We start from the raw sequence: 26,164 nt of genomic DNA on the forward strand, positions 1-26,164 counted from the left end.
AGGATCATTAAAGAAGCTAAACAAGCTGAGCAGGAAATTAGTGGCAGAAACAACTGTTGCTAGTAGGTACTGCTTCTTTATAAGCCTAGAATATGGCATCCTTTTAAAAAGCAAAATTTGAGGCCTGAAGCTTAATTTGGAAGCACATGTTTTATCAGTATGTAAAATGGTATTTCCACTTGCAATAGTCAGTAATTCGTTTGTACGCTGTGACCGAGGTGTATGTGTTTATACATCGTGTCTGCACTTGTAGTCTGAAACTTCTCGTAAGTGAATTTTCTTGTGAAAGAAGATTTACTTTAAGTAGATCTCCCCTATTCTTTCTGTGCTTGGAATTAGAGGGTCTCTGACACTTCAGTTACTGGAGTATTAGCAACTTTGGGATTTATGTGAAGGTACTGGAAGGGAATCATTTTGCTTTTTCTGGTAAGATAAATAACTAAGTACTTAAGGCTTTCTGTGTGGGATAATAAAGGTATTTTATTAAAGCTGAAACAGCTTTAATCACTAGTATAATAGTAATTTCTGTGCTGTAGGAGAACTTGTGGAGTGAAGCTGCTATACAAGAACTTTGAAAACTGTGGGGATTGTTTTTTCCATAAACCATCTTTGTTAAACTTCAGGAAGTGATTTCTGAGGGATTAAAATACATCTGGAAAAGACAGTAAGGGATCACGGTTATATTCTGTAAAATAAGTTCTGGGATCTCTTATCTCTAAGGCACTAAAAGATCAGAATTTGAAGCACAAACTGAGTCAATGTGAACAGATGTTTGTAGCAGTGGGATATAGTCGTAAGTTTAGATGCCAGCCAATAAGGGTCTCAAGGCTCTAAAAAACAGCAAAGAAAAAAATGGTTCTTCTCATTGGCAGTCTGCTTTCCCCAAAGTTTCTAAATTAAAAAAGTATGTAATCTTATTAAATTTGTTCCTAATAGACTTCTGCAAGCAGAATGATCACAGCATTAAGGAATTATAGTAGATATTTCTGATACAATACGTATGCACCAGATATGTTTCTTGGAAAGGCAGTTCATTTTACGAAGTGGTGCATGCTCAGGGAACTCATCTGGAAGTCTTTGTCTAGCTGTCTCCCGGGAGCTGATAAAGAAGTATAATTGTCACAAAAATAATAATGAAAATCCATTCCATTTTTCTCTGCATCTTCCACCTTCATTTGTATGCCACTCATCCATTTTTTTCGTTGCTTATTCAAAAATTCTGTCTTAGCTAGGATGTGAGCCCCTGTATTCTTCAATTCCCAGTTCTTGATAGCCTTTGAATGGTAGTGAGCCTGGAAATGATTTCTAGCTTGTATTTTGACATGCCTCTCAAAGGGAACTCATGACGTGTACATGTACTGAGTGCTTTGTTATTGGTCTAGAATTCTGTGTATCTTTTGATATTTTTTAACAGATAGTTTTATTTCGTTCTAGCTTCCTTCTATCCCCCACCTAGCTGTGTTTAGAACACATGTAAAGGTAAAACTTAAAGCCTCTATTTCCAGTTATCATACCCAGGCATCCTGCTCTTAAAGCATCATCAGTGGAAGACGAAGCTGGTAGGCTGATCTGTCTCATGTTGAGGGCTGTGTGGGTTGCAAAGACTTTCTGTATTGGTTGCTTTGAAAGACTTAAAGTGGAGTTCAGTGCTTTTCCAGATTGTTCTACTTTGTTCTGGTTGTTGTAGTGGAATTTGTCCAAAGGGACAGCTAGAAACCTGTGCCAACCAGATCATTCCAGGCAGAAATGATTTTAACTGCCTGCTGCAGAAACCGTAGGGTATTTTTAAGCTGACTTTCTGTCTTTTTTTTTTTTTTTTTCCCCTCCTCCAGACACAGGTGCAAGGCCAGCCAGCCTCAAGCAGTGCATCGGTGCCATCCCAGCCTACCCAACACACTCAGCAGGTAAGAGCACAGTTCCTAAACCTAGGACTCAAATACTTTTAGTATAGGATTTTGACGATTCTTAAGAACAGTTGACTACCTCGGTCCCCCTTTCAACCCATAGTTTTGGGCAAAAGCAGAGGAATCTTCTGGTTCTCACTCAGTCTGAGTGCTATGGGATTAACTTAATTGGCTTTCTGAAATTTGTTTTTAGAATCATGTCAATGCTTGTTTTCATATGCTTGTCTTCCCCAATTTCCACCTGAGCTTGCAGTGGTAGTCCGATTCAAGGGGGGCATGTCAGGATTTGCAACTTAGACTGTCTAGACAGGCAGACTTCACTGTCATGATTTCTTCTAACTGGAAATACTGTCTTCAGCAACATCCTCATCTTATCTGCATTTTCTTCCTTTATATGATCTTCATTCTTGTTTTCACAGGTGAAATAATTCTGTTGAAAGATTTGGTCCCGATAATGGAGTTGTATTAGTAATGCTAATAAGTAACTGCTGAAGCTTAATTGACTCAGCATACTCAGAACCACCAGTGATGTCACTTAACTGAGGGAGTGAAAAGTAGAATTTAAATAGGATATGTGTTAAAAACTTCTGTGGGGGGGGAAAAAATAGCTTCTGCCTCTTCTTTTCCCTACTACAGAGTGCACAGCAGCCAGCCTCTTCCCAACAGCCTGGACAATACCCGCTGCAGCAGCCATCAGTTTCTGCTGGTGCAACTCCCACACAAACTGTTTCTCAAACTCAAACTTCACAGATTATGCCAATGCCTCAGGCAGCAGCTGGGACACAGGTAAACAAAATTCTTTCCAGCAGAAGATTTCTTCTTCACAGCTGGCAAATTCAACACGCTGCTACTTCCACTTTTGTCATCTCTTCTAATAGTTCCAAAACATTCATCCAGTTATTAGTATTCTTAGTCTATTACAACTGTCAATTTTGTTAGAAAATGTGTTGGAAACCCATTCTTTCACCACATGGCAGTCGTGAGTAATTTGAGGGAGGGACAGCACTTCCATGCACAAAGATCTTTAAATTGTCAAAAATATTGTGAGACATACTGATAAATGGTATATTATGAATGGATTTTCAGGAGTTTGTCACTTCACTTCTCTGCTTCCCATACAGTGTCTATCTTTGGCACAGTTACATGTGTAAAACAAGTTTACTGATACAGGTAGCGAAACATAAAGACTGCCTTCTCCACTCTGTCATCTTTCTTACTCTGCTCTTCTCCTTTACTCCCTGGTCAAGAAGCTTCTGTTACTGAGTATTACTTCATTTTGGCTCATATCTCTCTCTTCAACATGTGAGCCTTGTTTTTTGTTGTTTTTTTGTTGGTTTTTTTTTTTTCCAAATTGTTATTTTGTTGCTTGTTCGTCTAAACTGCCTTCCCAGTTGCATCATTTGCTGGCTTTAATTGACATATCCCCTGCCATTCTCTGAATGCTGGCACAGTGGCTTTTCATTCTCTGTTGCTTTAGTCACCATACTCAAAACTGACAAATTTGTTAAAAGATTTGCACTTCTTTCCTATAAGAAGGCAGGCTTGGCTTTGGGGACAGAGTTGAGCGGAATTAGATTCTGTTTAGGTACAAGTCAGTGCCTCAGGGTATTTGAATGTTGCTCTTTCATCTTCTGTGGGTGTCTGTTTCAAGAGCCTGTTGAGTTCTTAAAGGAAAGTTTTGCAAAGTGAGGACCTTTTGGAACTCCAGCCAGCTTCTTAGCCACTCTGCTGACTGTGCTCCCCAGCCACTTTAACAGAGTGCTGTAACTTGAATAATTCTTTCTTTGACTAATGTGTAAAAACTCTGCTTTCTGCAACCCTGCTTTAAAAAAAAATCTATCTCTATTTTCTTTACCTCCCCAGCTTCCTGTTTCCCAACCAGTGTCGATCATCCAAGGCGAGCCTCAATTACCTGTTGCAGCACCTTCTCTCCCTCAGCCTTCAGCTGCCCCATCAGTCCCCATTGGCTCTCATTTTCTACCTGTGGGACAGCCCTTGCCAACTTCCTTGGTTCCCCAGTTCTCAGTCTCTCAGTTGCCCGTAGCAGCTCCTCATGTGTCAGTGGCTCAACCAGGTTTCCAGTCGATGCCCATTTCAATGGCAGCTGGCATGAATCAGCCACTGCTCACACTGGCAACGTCTGCTGCGGCAACAACTGTCCCTGTAGGATCAACCATTGTCCCTAGCCAGCTTCCCACAGTGATGCAGCCTGTGGCTCAGTTGCCCAGCCAGGTTCTCCCACAGCTCCTGCAGCCAGCTGTCCAGTCCGTGGGATTGCCAGTCAGCATTGGACAAGCTGCTGAAGCTTCACTTCCTGCTGGAGATGCTCTTTACCAGGTATTGTTTCAAGCCAGCAGAGCGCTTCTCCACATTTTCACCTGTTACTCTTAAGGTACCAGATCTGAACTGTGTGCCCTGGCCAACTCACTTCTCGTGAGAGCATTGCTGAGCCACCAAGATGAATTCTGTTGTGTGGTAAAGGACCATTTTGAGGAGGAGGGAAAAATGAAGTCCTTGGACATCCTGGTGTTTTGAGGTTTTCATACTTGGAAATGGAGTTTGTCTGAAATGACAGAATCATAGTGCATGGAACTTTGTTCCACCACTGTGTGAAGGACACACATATATATATATATATATCTCCAAGAAGCCTGTCAACTTAGGGAAAAAAAAAAATCACACCCCCCTGTAATTTTAGAAATGGGAGATTTGTGTTGGAAAGAAAATCAATGGCAGCGTATTCTGCAATTTTGTTATTTCATTCCAAGTCCAGGAAGGGATGGGACATGTATTTTCTAGAAATGTCAGATGGAACTTGAATGTGACGTAAGTACCTGACACAAGTCGTGAAATGCTAGACTGGTGGGCACAGACTGCTTCAGCTAGTTCTTGCAATCACTGTAAAAATGGCAATCCGAATAGTGACAAAAATAGTGCTCAGCATATGATTGTTACTCTAGAACGGAAGTTTTATAGATGTAGAAATATCTGCACTGGGATTATAAGGAGTGCTGTAGTACAGAAACAGTGTGTAGGAATGTTCCTTGGTTCCAGGCTCAGCTTATCACAAGAGGACAAGAACATTTTTGCTATCGGTCTCGAATTGGTAGCATTTGCATAACATCTTCTGGGCAGTAGTTGTTCAGCCTGGAAATTCTTCAAACTCGTCTCAAGTCTCAAGCCTTAAAATATTAAGCCAAATAGGTAACTGTGAGAATTGGGAGATGAAGATCATCTTGCCTAAGAAGTGGAACTTTGAGTGGGAATTTGCTTATTAAATCATGGTGACTCACAAACTGAGCTTTGGCTACGTGAGTGGTTTGCTCTGCTTCTCTGGGAAGATTTTGGGAGTGCTTGAACAAGTACAGAATATTTGAAAGATGCCTGTGAAACTGATTCTTTTGGGTTTTTTCACTCTTGTTTCATAATTAGCTCTGACATTTACTAACTTGACTCCCTCATTTCTGTTACAGGGCTTCCCATCTCGGCTGCCATCTCAGTACCCAGGGGACTCTAATGTTGCACCTTCCTCTGCTGTGGCCTCTGCTAGCATTCCTTCTGCCGTGCTGTCCCCTCCCTTACCTGCAGATGCAATGGCTCAGCCAGGCTACCTTGCTCCTGTTGTGCAGCCGTATGTGGAGCAGAACATTCTAGTTCCCATGGGTGGCCTAGGAGGACAAGTTCAAGTGCCCCAGCCTACAGTGAGTTTAGCACAACAGACCTCATCTGCCTCCTTGCAGCAGGCAGTTTTGGAGGTAAATATGTTGAATATAACATAACAATGCATTTAGGGCATTTGAATTGTGCAACAGTGTATGTGTGGGGAGCTAATCCCTTCCATGCTTATCTTCAGTTGGAAATTAATAACTCAAATGACCTTTTTCTTACAGCAGAATGTCATGCCAATGTGGGGACCTTGTTGCCACTGGCTGTTCTGTTGGGAAGTGAGTGTGCATCCTGCAGGCAAAAACCTGTTAACACTTCACTTCTTGCTAGTACTGTAGAACAATTTTGCCATATGAAAGACAATCTGCAACCTATAGCCTTTGAGAATCTGTCGTTACGCCTATTCCCTGCAGCATTATTCTTGCTAGGGAGAATTTGAATTATCTTTGTTTTCTGCATTGGCTTGCCTTTTGCACATTCTGTTGGTAAGACTGTGGCTGCATGGCAAACTGTAGTGACATGCAGCAGTAGAAAGGATGGCTGATTTCCTCTCCCCACTCCTCCCTAGGTGATTTGCTTCACTGCAGTTTGCTCTAGAATCTTTGGTAATTAAGAGCTGTCTAAATGCCAGCTGTTTGAAGTTCTGAAAGGGTAGTGCTTTTAGCTTTACAACTGGTTTGGGAGGAAACACTGAAGACAACTGGGTTACTTGAAAAGTAATGGTATTCTCAGGGGCCGTTCTTGATGTAGGTTTTTATCCATAGGGTACTCAGGGAGTCTCACAGACTGCTCCTTCAGAGACTCTTCCAGCAACACAGCCTGCTCAGTCAACCCCTTTGGCTTCCTCTATGGATAGGTAAGCATTATTTTCTTCTCACCAAACTAAAATTCAGTTTGTTGGATTATTCTTCCTTGGGGGATCTTTAGGTATCTTTTTTCACCAAGGATATTTTTTTTTCCACTGAGAGTGTCTTGAGGATGTGAGGAAATAAACTTCCTAGAGGAAACACAGGCTTATGAGAGGTAGAGTAAGTTTTGACTTTACAGCAGCGTACGGAAGGAGTAAATAGGAGTATGTATAATGATTTAACTTCTAATCCTTTTTTTATTTCTCATGTCAAATGAATTATAAGGGATGTTTTTCTGTCTTTTTGGCACTTTAAACAGAATTCAAACCCCAGATAGCTTGAAAAGATTCAGAAGATGCATTTCGACAACTTGGCTTACAAGAGAGATATAGCTAAATAATTACTATTAGAATTGCTATTCAGGCAACCCTAACTGACAGGACTCTTCTCCCTTACTCTGCAATTAACAGACATCTACTCCTGCTGTCCGGAAGAGAATACCATCTGGTAGAGTCTATTGTTGCAGTTATGGAGTGCATGGATGCTAATGTAAAGTTGCCTTTTTGGTTTTTTTAGTGCGCATTCTGATGTTGCTTCAGGATTGAGTGATGGCAATGAGAATGTTCCAGCTTCTAGCGGAAGGCATGAAGGGAGGACTACTAAACGTCATATGCGGAGGTCTGTCCGCAGTCGCTCTCGTCATGAGAAGACTGCTAGGCCAAAACTGAGGATTCTAAATGTGAGTGTTTCTTATTTTAGTGACAGTTTGGTAGTGACAGCATCTTTTGAGATAAAAGTTTCTTTTCCTTTGAGGAATGTGTCGTCATCTTCTGGAGTCAGTGCTCCAAGCCTCATCTCATAAGAGCTTTTTGAAGTATTGGATATGGCAAACTGGCTTGCTTAGCTAGTCATGATTCCACAGGCTGTTCCAGAATATTTGATGTATCCTTAGAAAAAAATGCTGCTGTACATGGCACCATTTATTAGACTGGAAAGAGAGAATGTGTTTGTATTAGACCAGTACCACTGATTTGTCTCTGCTTTAAAGCACAAGTCCTAACATTCTCATGCTTTTGGTTTGAACCATTGTTTTATTTGCTTTAGGTTTCAAATAAAGGTGATCGGGTAGTGGAATGCCAGCTAGAGACACACAATCGGAAAATGGTTACTTTCAAATTTGATTTGGATGGTGACAACCCTGAGGAAATAGCTTCAATTATGGTAAGATATTTTAGAGGTGGAGAGTTGAAACCAGTCTTAATTGCAGTAGTACTATAAGCAGTCTTTTCTCATCTATGTTTCAGAATTGGTCTTCCATGTAGCATGGTGTGCTCATGTTATTGGTATGCAGGCACAACTAGAAACTCTGGGCACAGTGGAATACTAAATTCACAGTTAATATCGCATACTCAGTTCACATGAAAATTTGTGTCAGCTTTTACCTTAGAATTATGGTTTGATCAAGTAAATCTGCTTTTGGTTTTTTGCAATTTAATTTTTTGAAGAGCTGCAAACAACTTTGTGGAAGTGCCAGGTTGAAAATAGCCTGTTTGTTTTTCTAAGAGCAGATATTGCTAGATCTTTAAGTTCTACACTTAAGCTTTGAGTGTTTTGCCATTTGTTCTCAACTGAAACAGCAAGGTTCTGCCCTTAAAGTAATCACTTTCTGGTTTCTGAAAAATCAGTAATGACTGATGCTGTTTTTGATTTTCTCAAAGGTAAAAACCTCGCCATTCAATGCATAATGGTCAAGCATAGAAAACTTAACCTGTAGAGATACATTTAAATCAGTAGTGTGTAGTATGGATTAGAATTCCTCCCCCCCCGCTTTTTAAAAAAAAATTACAATTCATATTCTTGGGCTGGTACATCTGAATGAAACTGACATAGTTTTAATATTACTGAAGTGAGGGGGATGACAAAAAGCAATACTGTTAACCAGCTTCTTGAGTACCTGTGCAGCATTTGTCTTTCCGCTTAGAGAGAGCAGAATAATAGATGGTGTGTGCTGGATTTATACCTGTGAAAAGGAACTAAGAACATGAAGAAACATGAGAAAAGGAACATGAGAGAAATTATCTCTTTGCCACTAATGGCTTTTCAAGATGAGAAAGGTCATTCTTGACTGTGTACACATATTGGCAGTGTAAACAAGTCAGTAACTTGAAGTGCCAAGAAATATGGAGAGTACACAGAGGACTCACTTCTCCTCATACCTAAAAGTGATCCTCTGAAGGAATAAGCAAATTGTTCAAGTAAAAAAAAAGAGCAAAACTGACATCCCCACCCCTACCAACACCACCAACAAATGCAAATATTTGAAGATGAGAAGCAATATAAATGGAATTGTGCATCCAAAATGCAGTCACATAGTTGAAAGTGTGCAACCTAATTTAGACAATTGAATCTGGAAGATTGTGCTCATCAGTTTCTTGTTGAATATTGAGGAAACTTCTGCTTGTAAGACTTTCTGGTTTCCTTTTAATCAGGGTACTATTAGGCATACCCCATATAGGTGTCTGTCGTTGCTCAGTTTAAAGCACTGAAGTAAGTATTCTGTGTTGCAAAGGCTATACAAGCACATCGTACCTTTCTTTCCTTTTTCTGAACCAGCATCCCACAAACTTAACATAAAAGCAATGTCTCAGGCTTTACCTTTAAGGTACTTTCTCCCTTTCCCAGCAGAGATACTGTGACTGACAGCTTTACTTCTGTTTCACAGACTGTCTGAGTGTGTTACCATGCATTATTTCAGGAGACAGAATTTTCTCATGAGTTAGATCAAATTCAGAATGTCTTTCTAAATATCTATATCCAAGTACACTTGTTTAAGCTTGTTTCCTCCAACATAAGCAGCAGAATGTATTTTTATAAAGCAATATAATGTATTGAAACTAGATAGACTGAGCAGTCTTCCTCTCCTTGTATTTGGAACATAATTAATACTTGCATTTATGTACTACAGCCAGACTTTGAGTTAGTGATGTGCAGCCTGCATAGAGTGGAAGTTCTATATGGTGCAGAAAGAGAGAAGCACAGAACACATCCTGCAATACAGAATTTTCAATTTTTTTTAAAAAAAATACGGTTTCCTTTAAGTGTGACTCAATATACATTGCACTAGATAAGAACAACTGCAGTAAGATAAGGCTGCTAATTCAAAATTTCACTGTGCTAAGCGAAGACTGAGGTGCCAGTTTAATGAAGAAGTGAGATTGAATGTTGCGTAAATCGGGGTGAATACTTCTGTGCTGCAGAGGATTTTAGAAACAATTTTATTTCTTTAAAGTGTCATCATTTTTATCTTGTGTATAAGAACAGTGAAGGGAGGACAAACAGTAACACCAATAGTAAATAACAGTTATTCAATATTGTTTGAAACAATTTGTGGAAAATCATTGTTGCTCTGTTCTCCTTACAGGTTCAGAATGAGTTCATTTTAGCAACTGAGAGAGACTCATTTGTAGAACAGGTACGAGAGATTATTGAGAAAGCAGATGAAATGCTAAGTGAGGATGTAAGTGTGGAGCCAGAAGGTGATCAGGGTTTGGAGAGTATGCGGACAAAAGATGATGGCTTCTTTCCAGGGTCACAGGTATGTAAAGGACAGATTGCCTTGGCTATTCTGTATTTTCCATATTGGGTGGTATGGTTTTGTGAGTAGAGCTAGTTAGAAACGGAAACTCTTTCGTGAGAAATATCAAAGCTTAATAATTGAATGAAGACAAACAGAGAAAGCGTCGTATCGGAGTGAGAGCCTAAAATTCATTTAGAAAGCTAAATAGCATAGACCTCTTGCTTTTTTATGTATTCTAACTCTGAAGCTGCTGAGTCTCCTAACAGTTGACTAAACAGCCAATTTTAAATGCTGAGACTGCTTGGCTTTGAGCTTATTGCGAGGTAGGACACTAAAACCCCTAGCCCTGTGCTGCTTACTAAATACTGAGAGCCTGGTCTCAGGCCCTCTACCTAGCGAGCTACTAAGAGATTGGATGGCTTGGTTAGGAAACACAGGTTTTGAAACTGGTTGCTGAGAATAAGAAGGGGTGAGATTCCCTGAATATTTGCCTTATTTCCACCCAGAACTACTTGGAAACATCCATTTATCTGTGAAACCTTTAAGGAAATAAGTTGGACTGCCTGTTAACAAAAGAGTGTTTGGATCAATTTGTTATATTGACTTACTGACACTAAGCTGAGAAGCTCTAAAAGGACTGTAGCTGACATTTATCTGGGCAGAATTCCACTAGTTTGGTAATGGTGTTTGGGTCCAAGGTACTGCTTACCTTAAATGCCCACATTTCAACAAGCTAGCATTTAAACTATCTTGTGGGTTTCTGTTTCAGAATAGAACTTTAAATTTTATCTTACTTTACAGAAATTAGAGTTCAAACAGCCAGATCCTACATCTTCCATGCCACAAAGAATAGGTAAGTCTTTTGTGATTTTTTTTTTTTTCAACAGTTACCTTTTTCTGTTTCAGCGGATGGGTGCAGCCAAGTTTTTATTTTGTATGATGGAGTGCACATTCCATATTGCAGGCTGTGTGTTTAGTTACAACCACGTATCACTAAACATCTATCTTCTTTCTGTTTAGGGGTTCCTCCTAGCTCCTTTACCCAGGTTGTCCATTCTGCAGGAAGACGGTTTATTGTCAGCCCTGTCCCTGAGAGTCTGTTAAAAGAACAGGGCTTTCCCCCATCTGCTGTCCCTGGAGGAAAAGAAACGTCAGATATGGGTAAGTTATCTAAACCCTTAGAATCTGATGGCTAAGACATGTTCTTCAATGTAAATTTAGTTAACTAAACTGTTCCTAAAGACCTCTTAAAATACTAGGGAAAATAAGGAACTGTCTGTGCTGGTAAGAAGTGATTCTGTAATTTGGGCAATACCATGCAGGATTCTCAGCTCGGTGGGAAATGCTGATGGGCTGTCTGCAAGACTCTGAAACGTTAATTCTGTATTCTAATGTAAGCCTGGATTTGTAATTATTTTTATTATGCTTAGAGGTAAATGTGATCTTAGTCTAGAGCATTATGGCCTTTTAGTAGTGAACTCTTCCAGGTGGACTGACGTTTTTCTGTTCTTCCAGTTGCTGCATCTCCGCTACATGGTCCTGGAATGAATCTGTCCCACTCGGCATCATCACTGAGCTTGCAGCAGGCTTTCTCTGAGATGGGGCATGCTCAAATGACAGAAGGACCTAGTACAGCTCCTCCAGTGTTCAATCAAACAATGCCACCATTTCCACCTGCACTTTCTACCATGGCGGGTAGTGGTGCACCTCCTGCATCTGTGGCTGCTTCTTCAGTATCTGTTCCCTCCAGCACAGGTGTTTCTCTTCCAGGATCTGTTACTTTGCCTTCAGAAAGTGCAGCTGCTGGTGTCACACCAAGCGCAAGTGTGCCAAGCTCTATTTCTCCACCTCCAGTCTCACAATCTGGACAGCAATCGACTGGTGTCACTTCCAGTGTGAGCGCCCCTGCTTCTTTCTCCTTACCTACTACATCCCAGCCTGCTCAAACAGTAACTGGAGACATTGCTCCCAGTATCAGCACACCATCGTCTTTGGCACTATCATCTACCCAGGTTCCTGGTGTCACTGGTCTTGGTGTCGTTGCACCAGCTGTGACATCTCAGTCTACTCCTCAGATTGCAAGTAGTATGGCAGCACCACAGATGTCTGTTGCCCTGTCTCTGGCTCAGAATGTGGCTTTGCAGCTTCCTCAACTTAGTAGTAGTGGCTCTGTCTCCAATCTGGCAGAAACAACAGTTGTAAGTGCTCCACAGTCGCTACCTGAGAGCGGGCAATCTATGGATAAATCACAGCTCTGCAATGCCACTGGCTTATCACTTCCGATCTCTGCACCTTTATCATCCTCAGCAGCAACAAACATATGTGGCTCAGTCACTCAGCCTGTGATACATCCCTTACTTGTCCCATCAGGAATTACATCAACACCTGTCCTACCCCAGATTCCAGGTGCGACGCCCATGTTGCCCCAGGTTCCCTTACCTGGTGTCTTGCCACAGCCAGTCACTAACTTGCCTGCAGTACAGCAAACGTTGATACACAGCCAGCCGCAGCCAGCTCCGTTACCCAATCAGCCTCATATCCACTGTCTGGAGGCTGATGCTGATGCTCAGTCTAAAGCTCCTGGTATTGATGATATAAAGACCCTGGAAGAAAAGCTACGGTCTCTCTTCAGTGAACATGGTAACGTGGGAACAGCACATCCATCAGTATCTCTGGAGACATCATTGGTAATGGAAACTACAGTTATTCCTGGGATACCAACCACTGTTGTTGCACCAACTAAACCCCTGACATCCATTAGCACTTGTATACCTCCAAGCAGTTTGCCTCTTGGACCAACTGGTTTGCCAGTACTGACACCAGTTGCCACTCCTGGGCAAGTGATCACCCCAGTCAGCTATATTTCAGCATCGAGCAGCATTGCAACAGCAGTAGTGAAACCAGGGACCTCTCCTTCAAAGCCCCCTCTTAGCAGGGTACCGGTAAGAAATGCAATGTTTGCATGAATATTAAAAATATCGTAGGAAGCAGCCTTCTCCAGCAGAATCCCTTTTATAAAGCAGAATACTTACTCAGGCAGAGGTATCTTCATTTAATATAATATTGAAAGTTTTATGCTCTGGTGGTTTCTGTGGATTTTTTGTCCATATTGGGGGGAAAAAGGTCCAATCTTATATTGTGCCTCTGAGAGAGCTCTCTAGTGTCACTTAATTTTTTCTACTCCTAAATTACAAAGAGTAAAGTGACTGTGGCTTGGGTTTTTTGTGATTTTTTTTGTTGTTTTCTCAGACAGAATTTGGAAGGCTTGCTTTAAATGGCTTTTGGTCTTGTACATGATCATCAGAATGAGACTGGATGGTTGTGTGTCTCATGAAGTAGTCAGGATAGCTTAGCTTTGCTTCTTGTCATTAGCCTGTTCCTTGAAGGCAAGGGTGAACTTGACTGGAACTTTGGGATGGGTTGCTGTTGCTGTTGGTTTTGTTTGTGTGTTGGTTTTTTTTTTTTAAGTCCTGCTGTTTATGTGGTGCCTGGATACTCCTTTCCTTCCAAATGTTAGGTTTGTGAAAGCAGAATTTTTAGAAGTTTGAAAGGTATCTGGGTATCTGAAAACAGACTTTTTTTAGTGAATTGTGCTCTTCAGACACACGCTTTCATAAAGAGAGTGTCATGACTTACAGGAACAACTTGTGTTGGAGATGTTGTTACCTGCTTGCTAACCAGATGTATCAATCTGTGAATTGGACTACCTGTTTTCTTTTAAATGGCTCCCCATATTGGGAGGCAGTGCATTTCAATATTTTAAATAATTGGTAATGCTTTCCTTTTCAAACTTAAATGGAAACAGGCTGAAGAAACTTTCAGGTGTTTAACAGACCACAAACCTTAATACTCCTTTTTGTTTCTGTAATGTTCTTCTCCACTCACCAACACTTGTGTTGGTTGTCTTTAGCTAGCCTTGCTATCAACCAGTTTCAGGCCATTCAAATTGAGCTAACGCTCCTAGTGTCCCCATTCATTTAGTCTTTCCCTTGTACTTTTTGTATTCTAACAAAGTAGAAAACTGCCGCTGTGGAGAAGCGGGAATATGTGCCAGGGAAGTTGGGAAGGAAAACTAGATGCAGAGGTATGCATTTGTATTGAAATTAAGTTGAGAATTAGAAAAGAAATATAAGAAAATAAAAAACCTGGTGTTGGTTCAGGAACGGTTGGAGCAGTTGGGAACCTGCTAATTGCAAACCTGTAATTACAGAGGCTTGGGTTTCAATATAAGAGATGTTTGGGGTTTTTGGTTTTCTGTTGTGGAAAAACTACCTCTTCTCTGAAGTTTTCACTTATGAATTAGTTTGGATTTTCAAAGCTTATTTTTAGTTTCACTTCGTGTTGTTTTTCAGCTTTAAGGAGATCATTGCTTTAGTTTTTCTGGGGTTTACTAAACTCTGTGCATTTTATTTTGTTTACGGCCAACCTGTTAACCTAGACACTTAAATGTGTTTTGACTTGTCTTAAGAAAGTATTTAAAATTATGTTCTCTCACTTACAAACTTAAATTATTAACTTACCACAGCTTAAAAATTCATCATGCCTCGGAAGAGGTGATGTCCATATGTATGTTCCTAGTGCACAAAAAAGCTGAGGTAATGCAGCTTGGCACAGTTCCTGCTGAAACATTTTTGGGAGGATAGATAACTATGGAGTGTGCCTTCCCCGGGCAGCTGTTCCTGCAGTTTGAACCATTAGTTAAGCTGTGGTAATGTGACTGCAAGCTGGAACTGGTTCTGCTTGTCGAGGACCAGAGCAGACTGGGCCAATTATCCATATCCAGCACAGCTTACTGTCATACAAGGGAAGCCAGCTGACTGACCCTGTAACTTGTAAGGCTATCATGTGTTTCTCAAACTTCAGTCGCTATCAAGCCTCAAGATTACAGCTGAGAATAAGAATTGTGAGTTGTGTAATGGATGGCTTAATTCCTAGGACTTCCCCCTTCCCTAACAATGGAAGTAACTAACTGGAATGTGCTATCTGATCTGGCAGGGAGGCTTTGATGCCTCCTTCTAACCTTTCCAGTCTCTCTAACCTCTTCCACATAACCTGGATGACTTCCCCCTACTCAGTTGCATGGCCTAGTCGTCTTCTGTGGGTCATCAACACCCTTCAGGTTAAAAAAAAAAGTGATGGATGAAGAGATTGGTGTGAGAGGCCTATAAATCTGCTTCTCAACGAGTGGGAGACATCCTTGGGCACGACAGTTCGTGTTATCAAGTCAAGTTGCTTGAAACAATTTGCCAGAAGCACGTAGCTTGCTGTTGCTAATGGGCAGTTAACATAGATCTGTTGTAAGGAGATTGAGTGCATTCTTGCACCCTTTTATAAATTAAGCTTCTTGGAAACTTAATTGATTTTTGGAAGAACTACTGTAGCATTTCTTGCAGACTTGAAAATAATACCCCCAAGATGCTTTGCTCCTGGATGCAGAAGCTTGTTTATCTTCAAACAGCAACAATTTCCAGTTTAATCTGGATTAAAAAATAAACCAGAAGCAAACAAAACAACTTCCCCCAGCTTTGTTGCAAAAATCCCTACAGACTCTATGCTAACTCCCCAGGAAGGAAGTCTCTACAGAAAAAAATGTTGAGGCTTCTGTTATATGATGTGACTGACTGTAGCTTGGTATCTGATCCTTCTGTTGTTCCATGTCTGATGGACTCGCATTTCCTCTTCGTTATCCATAGGTGCTACCAATAGGTTCTGAACTTCCGGCTGGCACTCCATCCAGTGAGCCACTGCCACCTTTTCCAGGACCTTCACTAACTCAGGTGCTACATGACTTGGCAGGTTTTATCTGCTGCTTTTCCTTTCAAAGAGCATGTTTCGATTAAACTCTCCATTGCATGTTATTAATGTCTTTGGTTTTCTTTTCTTTTGACTGAGTAACCCCTTTTGTGTAACTGTAGCAGTAGCCAGAGTCACTTCAGCACAGGCTATGTAGCTTGTCCTTTGGGATGTTGTACTCGGTGTCTGAAGTACAGGAACAATTAATCAGGCCTGGGGTTCTTCGGTGTGTTAACCTGAACATTAGAGGTTTTTTTAAAACATAACACGGGTGAGTGTGTGCATAAAACTTGGACCTGTTTTCTTCTTGAAAAAGCGTATAGAGGCAAAATTATAGCTCATTAAGAAAGCAGTATATACTGTAGTTCAGTGCTGAAGAAAATGCAAATTTGCTGGCTTTGAAAATTCCTATTTTGTTTTTTTGTGATTATTACTACATTCTGATTTCACTAGGCTTTCAGATTTGCAAAAGGTACTTGAAGCTCCTGATCATAAACATGAGTTGAGATGTAACCGTGGCTTCCCTTGCTCTGATTCTGTCCTTATATGCAATAGTAAGCTTGAGTATTTTGTATGTGAAGGGACAGGTAATCAGCTCAAACCCACAAACACAAATCAGTTTTCATTTCTGTTTAAAAAACAGAAAAAATATCTTGTAATTGAAAGAACTTTATGAAGACAAAGCTGTTTTATGGAACATCTGAATGGTGTGTAATAACATGTAACATGGGAACATTGCACTTAGATATGCAAAGAAAAGCTGAAAAAATAACTGAACCAAACCCATGAGACCATGAGGTAGAATTGTGCAACTTTTGAAAGCAGTTTGTGAATAAGCACAAAGATGGCTTTCACACCAGTTTTATATTGAAACCTGTAAAGATGTGATTCAGGTGGGTACCTTATTGGGGTGCCTGCTTAAGGCTCAGTAATTTTTTCTGAAATCCAGTGTTTCCTCTGCGCATGTGCTTCTTACAGTATTGACCTCTTCTACCTGTGGCTTAAGTCCACAGTGAATAGACTTAGAGTATGTGTCCAAAACCTACACCTGGAGTCTGTCCTTTTATAGAAAAGAATTATTCACTTAAGTCTTAACTATAATTTTAAAGCAATCCCAGTAAAATAGCTACAGTATGAAAATTTGTACAGTACTTACTGGCATTATGGCCTGACTTCTTTTTTGGTTTTTTGGACCCCCGAGAATTTTAATGCAAACTGAGCTAACCTTGATGAAGTCCTCTCCATGACACTCTCCTAAGGTTCTCCCTCTCATGTCTTGCAATGGAGCTCTTGAATTCAAGTTTCACCTGTGGAAGGGAATTGAAAATAAACTTTAAAGGTCACTTTAGTTCTTTGCAAGCTGTTCCTTTTTTGGGATTTACAATAGATCGTTGAGATCTTACGTCTGAAAGGATTTAAGCTGACTGTCATACAAAGGAATAATGTTAGAAAATTGCACATTTAAACTGTGCTAAGGCACTTTTGGTTAAAAAGCTGTCATGGCTCATGTTCTACAGCTGAAATTGTAAAAACTGAATTACATGTATTTTAGGGTACTAATCTTCAAAGATGTCATTGGAATAGTATTTCCATTTCAGTTTTTCAAGTGTGAGACCCATAATACTGCCTAGTTCTAAAGACATGAGTAGAGTGGAGCAGCAGGGCATGTCAGCTGCTTTCATGTAGTTTCATGTTGGTTATGAAATTAATAGTCTGGGTTTTTAGGTTTTCCAGCTTTTTTCCTCCAGTACTTTTGTATGCAGAAGCTCTGCCTTCAGCAGTTTCTCCAGTTCTCCCAGTGAATGTTGTGATCTTGTGGTCTCTGAGGAATCTTTCTTAGCCTACGTTTGCATCGAGTATGTTCAGGGCATTAGAATGGAGGCAGTCCAGTGGACCTAAGTTACGGCATGCCAAAAGTTGACATCTCATCCTGTCTATCCTTGCTCTCTACCAACGCAGTGGTCTTCATCTGATGGAACAAATGTAAATCAGTGGTGTTGATCAAGGAGTCCTTGCAGATGTCCTCTGTGTCCAGAACTATTTGTTTGTCTCTTCTTTTTAATTAAAGCATGTTTAAATCTTTTGTAAGCAGTAAGAATCAGCCCACTACTTGGAAAGTATCGTGCATTGTGAAAAGGCAGAAGTTCATGCTCTTTATGTAAGAAAACTATGAAAGTGAATGTACGGCTCTTGAAACCTGTCAGGAGTGCTGCTGTATTTGGTTTTACGTGGCTTCTTTCTAGCATGCTGAATGAGGGCCATATTCCTGCCCTGTGAGTCATCAGGAAATGGGTATCTTCTGCCTCCAAATGAGCAAGAAGCTGAATGACTGAAGTAGAGCTGTAAGATGGTAGTCTTATCAAGTAACACTCCCCCCCCATCTTCTGGAGACGGAAGCTGGTTTATGCCTTTCAGCTAGTTCCTTCTGAAGCATGATTTTGCTGAAGAGGAGACAATTTCTTGTTAATACTTAGGTGTGATCTTACTGTATGCACAGGTAGCAAATGAATATGGAGGCAGCTGGTTAAAATGAGTCACACCTAAGTTCATAGTCCTTCTTATTGTTACTGCTTGGAACTGAGTATTTCAGAACATTTTCCCCAAAACTCAAAGCACTTGTAGCCACTTATGTGACTCAAGCCACTGGACCACTGCAGAAGGCTTCTTTCTCTGTCTTAGGTATTTCTGGCAGGATTTGTGGTATGGAAGAGGCATAAACGCAAATCCTTTCCTTCTTGTCCTTTGCAAACAGCTTACCTAATTTCAACTCTCATTTGAACTCTAAAGCCTGTCTAGGAGTCAGACAAAATTGGAGGAGACCAACTGGATCAAATCTAATTGACTATTAAGAGCAGTTGCTGCTATCACATAATACTACCTGGAAAATTACTGGCTTGTCTTAAAGTAGATAGGCTTGCCTTCCTTGTTGCTTCTGTCAGTAGCTCATTACACAACTTTTTTTTTTTAATAATTTCCTTAATACCAGACTCCTAATTTGCAGACAAAGTACATGTCATCTCAAAACCAGTTTTGGACAATGTCTTCCTTAAATACCTTTTCTGTTTATTCCTTAATGGCTTTTTAAAGGGTATTTAGGTTAATTTTCAAACTTCATTTTGGTAGCCTTGTCCCAAAAGGAAATCTTTATTTCCTGATCGTTCTGATATCTCAGCTCTTTGTCTATTTGAATCAAATATCTTCCTGTGAACATAAGTGATGAGAATTACGTAGTATTTCAGGTGAAATGTCCTGTATTTTACAGTATTATTGAATTAGCTCACTTGTCTGCTAAGAATTTGGATTTCTGAAAAGTAGTCACAGAAGCCTGCATTTTCTTGTGCTTCTTTTTTATTTTTTAAATTTGGATGGATTTGGTATGGGCCTTATTGTTAGGCGCTTTGGTTGTTTTGAAATCCACAATTCGGGAAGAATTTCATCCTGGCAACCTGTTGAAAGCATCTTTATGCTCTTGTGTACCTCTAACTTTCAGTTTCTTGAAGGTGGAAGGTAATGTTTTTATGTTGCCATGACCTCAACTTCAGTTCTAAAAACAGATCTAGTTTTTTAATATAAAAGATGTAAAAATATTAATGATGCTAAAGTTTGGATGGAAACTTCTACTCCATAGGGTCAGAACTGCAACTTAGTGATATCTGCCAAGTTTGTTCTTCCATATATATCTTATGGGTATGGCCCTAATTAATAATTTTGAGTGAGTCTGAACTTTCCTTATCTATAAGACATTTTTAGGTAATTCTTCTTTTCCCCAATTCAATTGGCCAAGCTTGCAAAATGTCTTAGATGCCAACACAAACAGCTGAAATATAAGTCATAAACGTACTTGTGAGAGTTTCTGCCCCTCTCCCTTCTTCCTCTTCAAGTCAGTCCATCCAGATAGCTCCTTTGAGGGTTTTGTTTGATTGTTGTTTTAAAAATTGTTATCCTCAGTCTTGCTTTATCCATGTTTGCGTTTGAAATTATAGGCATATTTTTTTAATTTTTCTGTGATTCCCTCCCCCCCCCCCCCCCCCCTTCACTTTCTTCAAGATTTTAGATAATGGAGGTCATTCGTGTTATGGATTATCCTCCAAATAAAAAATGTGGAATTTGGAGGCTTGCAGCATCTTTGCTCAGTTCTTAAGTGGAAATTTGTACTTCATGCTAACTTCAGGAAAAACAGAAGTTCCAGTTAATGCTTCTTTTCTGTTTTTTACCAAATATGTTTCTTAAATTTGCTTCCAGTCTTAACTATGCTATACATGTTAAACGTAAACATGTAGGAAGAGAACTTAGTAGAAATAGGGGAGCTGTACTGGCTGCTTTAAATTTTAGTATTAAATCTGGCTGTTTCTCAAATGTGATGTATTTCTACTGAGCTGGGACAGCTGTTTACTCTTTCCTTTCTCAGTCCCAACAGCCACTGGAAGATCTGGATGCTAAGCTGAGAAGAACCCTTAGTCCAGAGACCGTTCCAGTGACATCTGCTCCTGCCTGTGTATGTTTGCAATGTTGGCAGTTTAGTAGTCATGAAAAACTTCAGTGTTTTCTCAAGGTTGTGCTCTTAGGTCGCTACCTTAAATATCATTACACAAATCTTCAGGCTTTTTTTTTTTTTCCAAAAAAATGAAGTCACCTTCCAGTTTGTGGGACTGAGTCAACCAAAATAAGAAAAATCTGTGTGGTGCAGTAGATCATGTCTTTGGGTATTAGTTCTTAATCCAGCTTTCCTGGTGATGTCACCAAACTAGAAGTGAGTATGGAATAAGGGGAAAGAGCACTAAACAAGCAGTATGTGGTATGTCAGTCTTAATTTAAGAGGGGAATGTTTAAAGTGTGGATCTGAAATTTTTAAAGACTATAATAGTAAACTTTGATACGAAATGGGGATAGCCTTGGGGGTTGTAAGGCGTATAAAATCTCTTGGTGATGATGCTTGTTTTGGAGGTTCAAAACTTGCATTTGTCTTCTCACGGTCATACTTTGACCCTGGTGAAAATAAAAGGCTATGTATTGTGCAGTATAGTGGATTTGTTGGCATTCAATCAAACCACTGATTCTTTTCATTTTGTTTTGTTTTCACCTGTGAACCTTTAGTCTGTGCCCTCAGTTGCATCTACAACGGTTACCGGGCTGGTGTCTTCAGCACCGCAGTCTCTGAAGGATGGTAAGACAGCCTCGATTATTTTAGATGGTTTCTCAGCATGGCGATATAATCCAACATCGAACAGACTAGCAACTTCAAAGGATATAGCCTTTCTTTAGTAAGTCATACAATGACAATTCCTTAGGGATTGTATTAGTGCTTAGTAACTAGACTGAAATTTTCCACTGCAGACCAGGGGAGGGGAATGACATATGCATATTACAGTAACTCCTTTAGGATGTAAAGCTCTCCAAAATGCTAAATTAAGACTTGCAAAGAATTTCCAGTATGCAGCTGAGGTACAGCTTCAGGATTTTGAAGGAACTGTTTTCTACGATCTTGGCAGCAACAGTAAGACTTTTCATCTTGTGTCATTGCGCTGTGTTCTATATGTAGGAATACATCTTACTAATGTAAGAGTGTTTCCTTTCAATTTAAATGGATAAATGAAGGTTAAACTACTAAAAATTTAAGAAAGGCAGTAGGGAAATCAGGCTCCCTTCTTGGCTACTTTAGAAAACTGAAGGTTGACTTGGGTGATCAACAGTTGAAGTCTGAATGATTCATGACGTTCAGATCTAAATGAGTTCAATTGTTGGGGGGATGGGGGAACCCCACAACTTGCAAAATAGTCTGAGACTTTCCTGTTAGTATTTCCCGTAGTTATTTTAATTTTAAAAAAAACCCCTTCCATTCTTTTTAAAAGAAATTGTTTGTGGTACTAAAATGATTTCTGAACTATCTAGTAAACATTATTTAACTTGCATGTGCCTGTGAAGTTCGGTGACAAACCGTCAAAAGCTAATAAAAGCAGTGGGAAAATAAAATACTTCCATTTTGGTATATTGTTAGTGAACTATACTGTAGAACTCATCTGTGTGCTAGGAAATCAGTTGGGTTTTGCCTGCTAAAGTTTAGAAGGTGAGAGTAAACTGGGAAGTTGTTTAATACACACAGCAAGCTGTCCAATAGAACTGATTTAAAAATATAATATTATTTCTCAGCTTTGTAACCTTATACCGCCAGTGCATACAGCAACAAAATTAGGAGCTGACACCTAGTAATCCAGCTCTGAAAGCTTCAGAGAGACTGCTTTGAGTAAATGTGGTTTGTAACATTTCTTCAACTTAGATTTTTCTGTTAGTAAATCGTCCCTAGCATGTGTGAAACTTAGGTAGTCAATATGAGTATTGAGTTAGAATAAATTTTTTCTTAGATGAATTTTGGTTCTGTTTTTATCCTTTGGCTATTTCACATCCCTGTTTGAAATCGGTGTGCTTTTTTACTGCTATCTGAAAGTATGCTTTTAGCAAGTATACCATGGAGGGAAACTTGATACAAAAATACTTCATTTTAACATTGCTCTTTGATAGTCTATATGGTACAGTTGAAAAAAAGAGGTCAGGTTCCATGAATCCAAAGGCCTGCTAGGAGTTAACTGATAGCTGAGTTTGAAGTAGATAAAAAGAAATTGTTGGAGTTCAAATGTATTGCTCACTTTCTTCTTAATCTCCTTCTCCTTAGCTTCAGCATCATGTGGTGGAGAGAGCAGTGCTATGGCTACAACAGCAGGAGCTGGTGTGCTTAAGATGGGACGGTTTCAGGTAGGAGATGTTAAACTAATTTGGTTGTTGATAGAGGATCTTGGAGCAGTTCCTGTGTAGTCCCAGCTCAGCAAGCCTCATGGGGGGCTTTCCTGTTGGAAGAAAATGTCCGTGTTGAGCTTGTGAATGCAGTGCTTTGTGCAGATGCTGTTTTTATTCAGGGCAGAGATTGCACTAGATTATGCAGGTCTGGAATTGTGAATACAGCATTCCATCGTGTCAGGCCTCAGCTATGTAGCCGTTGGCTTTGGTCCTTAATGTTAGTTGCTTTTGGGCTAACAATGCTGGGATGTTCGCTGTGTCATGAACTGTTTGTGGAGGAAATCCCCCCTGAATCTGCTGTGTTTCTTGGAGTTAATCCTCCAGATCGCTTAAAGTACTACTTTGTGTGGCAATGTGTTTACTTGGAGGGAAATAGTAGTTTGCTTTGTGGGATACCAAGGAAACAAGTTATTTTCCCCTCTCAGATGCATCTTACTACAAAGGTAAAAAAAAGCATCATGTTAAGGAAGAGCTAAGAAAGCCTGCATGATTACATTTCTATTCTAGGTATCCGTGGCAGTGGATGATGTGCTAAAAGAGGGTGACAAACCTGAAACTAAGCCAGTGCAATTTGAAACCACCTCCACTGATTCTTCATCTCTTTCTGGCAGTAGCCCAGAGAGTACACTGGTAAAGCAGGTTGGCAGTCGGAAAAGCGAGGCCGTTGCTGACTCTTCTTTGGATGCAGTAGATGGCATTCCTCAGACAGTTCCAGTGCTGCAGTTGCCAGTAGATGTTGGTCAGCCTACTAAGGTTGGGCGCTTTCAGGTAACAACAACAACGGATCAAGTGGGGCGCTTTTCAGTGTCAAAGACTCAGGACGAGGTCAGCTGTGCAGAGAAAGAGCCAATGACTCTTCCTCTGTCTGTGGGCTTGGAACAAGTTGCTTCTTCAGCTGCAGCTCCGAAGAAAGAGTTGGAGTCAAGGCAGTCCCCACACATGAATGGTCCGTCCTCTGAACCAGAGGCCGCCTTCTTAAGTGGGATGGCTAAGGATTTGGATGATGGCTCAGGGAGCCCAGACTCGCTCCAGCTTCTGGGGTCGAAGATCAGCCTCCCTGTTCAGAGCCTTAGCAACTCATTCAACTCCTCCTACATGAGCAGTGACAACGAGTCGGATATTGAAGATGAAGACTTGAAATTGGAACTCCGTCGGTTACGGGAGAAGTAAGGCTTTTTTCATTGTGTGGCCACGTATGAAATGTGCGTAAGGGGATTAACACGAATTTCTTCTGTACTTTTGACAAAGAACGAAAGTAAACTTCTTTTAAAAAGACAGCCTTTGCTAAGTGTCAGGACCCATTGTCAGTGTTTATGTGGGAGAAAGGTTTAGTGGGAAAGTAGTACACAATTACAACAAAAAAGGTATATACGGGTTTGCTGAGTTTAGTTTTCTGACCTGTAACCTTGTTGTGTGTGTTTATATGTAGATTGGTTGCTGTAATGTGGGTAAGAGTGCAGATGTATAGAAGCCTGTGCATATCACTGAAGCTTAGTATTTAGTGGGAACAGTGGTGTCTCATTTGAAAATAACACACAACTGCATTTCTAATATGCATTTCTGGCATTTCTAATGGTTCCCCTTGTCCTGAAGAATTCTTGTTGACTTAGAAAAAAATTTTGGAAGTCAAGCAATCTGACCTATTAATTTATTTATACTGAAAGTTGAGCTTTTTTTAGGGTAGCTGGCAATTTAAAATCTTGTGTATGCAAGTGTTCTGGAAAAAAATACCACACCCCTAAGGCAATACAAATATAGAAGTCTCCAAGGCCGTACATCTCAAAATGAATAATCTAGCTATTCCCGTAGCATTTTAGAGCTGAATGATTTGATCTTCTACAGTAGGGGTATGCTCTTGTTTGTACTTCCATTTACCCTGGGTTTTATGATTACAACATTGGGAACTTTGTGTTGGAATTCTAGCCAGGGTTAGTGCACGGTGGAAGATGGCACGTGTTCTGCCATGTGTTCAGTGGTTATTTGTGGAAAAGATTTGTATCCTCCTTTCTTAAATGTTAATGAGAATTTGACCAAAGAAGCTGGGCGAGCTTGACTGGAGGGGAGGGATTGTATGCATGCATGTATATACATAGGATTTTGGTAAATCACACTCCTTCGTACCTTCTTAGGCACCTTAAAGAGATCCAGGAGCTGCAGAGTCGCCAGAAGCAGGAGATTGAGTCACTATACATGAAATTGGGAAAGGCGCCGCCTGCTGTAATTATCCCCCCAGCTGCACCCCTGTCGGGGAGGAGGAGGCGACCTACTAAAGGAAAAAGCAGCAAGTCCAGTCGTAGCAGCTCCCAGGGAAATAAAAGCCCTCAGCTATCAGGTGAGACTTTCTTCAATTTTTTGAGTGGATGAAACCGACAAGGTACCATATCTCATTCTTAGATCTATGCCTGTGTCTGTCTTGTCTTTGGGAGGGGGTATGTGTGTTCTCCCCCACTCCTCTGCTGCCCGGATTACGAGATCATTGAAATTGCTTTTGCTGTTTGGTGGTCTTGCTTGTGACTTTTGCGATCTACTGAAAGATGCTGTCACGTTGCTCTGTAAGAGCAGTTTTAGAGTTGTGATTTGTATTTTTTTAGACAATTAATTATAGAATTCTGACCAGGAAAAAAAGCGTAAGTTTACAGTATGGAGGAAAACTTTGGTTTATTTTTTTAAAAGATAAATTGCTTTTGTTGCCTCGTGAAACTGATTTTAAAGAATGGGGCTGATAACGTCAATCATCTTCAGAGATATTTTTTTCTACTTTAGTAGCACTGAAGCATGATCTTACTAGTCCTTACACTTCAGAAACTTAGTCACAGTTGATGGATGTTCAAATAGTGATTTTGGTTTTGTTTGTTTAAATGGAGTTGCAGGTGTTTTGGTACTTAGAAACTGAGAAACAGTTTCAATTGTCAAGGCTTCCTGTCTTAGTAAAACCACTTTTATTATAAACAGAACTAAAAAATAAATAGTACTGTTGACACTTTGAATGACATGGATGTCAGATGCTTGCTGGGTAATTGTAGATGTCTCACATCCTGTAGCATTGAGTAAAGAGTACTGGAGGGCCAGCACTGCGAGCAGACGAACTTGTTAACTGCTACCTGCACGTTCACTTTGGTAATTCCATGTCATGCTGTATTTTCTGTGTCCAGTCACACTGGCTGCTCACTTTTGATTAGTTATATGGTATGGGAGCTATGTGTCAGTAAGCTAGCACAGAGTTGCCTTAAAACTTAAGTAAATAAGAATATTTATAGTCTTACTGCTTTCTCAGAAACTAGGAGTAGTTCCCTCCCCTTGGCGCCTCCCCCCTTCCTTGGGTTGTCATGCTTGACCAGAGGATGGTATCGTCCCCTCCCTGTTATAGATTCGTTAATAAGTTAAGATTGATTGACTTTATTTGATTGATTAATTGATTTTATAAAATCATTTTATAAACTTAAAATATAGAAGGATAAGAAATATTTTAAATGAAACTTATAGCTGCACAGTAAAAGCTGTTATGAGGTCTTTTGTACATCCTGTACCAAGGCTAGAAGAAGGGGCTAGAACCATTGTTAAAACTTAAGTAGTAACTTTAGGGTTTG

The 26,164-nt window shown here is 40.2% G+C and overlaps 1 protein-coding gene across 10 annotated transcripts in view; it reads left to right on the forward strand.

Moving 5' to 3' along the window:
• WNK1 (WNK lysine deficient protein kinase 1) overlaps positions 1–26,164 on the forward strand; it is a 104,771-nt gene that overhangs the window by 69,200 nt on the left and 9,407 nt on the right. For 6 of the 10 annotated variants that reach the window (XM_037388414.1, XM_037388416.1, XM_037388415.1 and 3 more), the window contains 17 exons: positions 1,833–1,904; positions 2,541–2,690; positions 3,768–4,241; positions 5,378–5,659; positions 6,335–6,426; positions 6,995–7,157; positions 7,523–7,639; positions 9,840–10,013; positions 10,797–10,848; positions 11,016–11,156; positions 11,511–12,937; positions 15,689–15,772; positions 20,197–20,283; positions 20,883–20,952; positions 22,456–22,535; positions 23,085–23,743; positions 24,707–24,909. In XM_037388414.1, the coding sequence (XP_037244311.1) occupies positions 1,833–1,904; positions 2,541–2,690; positions 3,768–4,241; positions 5,378–5,659; positions 6,335–6,426; positions 6,995–7,157; positions 7,523–7,639; positions 9,840–10,013; positions 10,797–10,848; positions 11,016–11,156; positions 11,511–12,937; positions 15,689–15,772; positions 20,197–20,283; positions 20,883–20,952; positions 22,456–22,535; positions 23,085–23,743; positions 24,707–24,909 (4,327 nt within the window). The remainder of the gene's footprint in view (positions 1–1,832; positions 1,905–2,540; positions 2,691–3,767; positions 4,242–5,377; positions 5,660–6,334; positions 6,427–6,994; positions 7,158–7,522; positions 7,640–9,839; positions 10,014–10,796; positions 10,849–11,015; positions 11,157–11,510; positions 12,938–15,688; positions 15,773–20,196; positions 20,284–20,882; positions 20,953–22,455; positions 22,536–23,084; positions 23,744–24,706; positions 24,910–26,164) is intronic. The other 4 variants (XM_037388421.1, XM_037388422.1, XM_037388419.1 and 1 more) reach the window with 4 other exon arrangements.

This window comes from Falco rusticolus, chromosome 5 (genome assembly GCF_015220075.1).
Source record: "Falco rusticolus isolate bFalRus1 chromosome 5, bFalRus1.pri, whole genome shotgun sequence".
NCBI classification, from domain to species: Eukaryota; Metazoa; Chordata; class Aves; order Falconiformes; family Falconidae; genus Falco; species Falco rusticolus.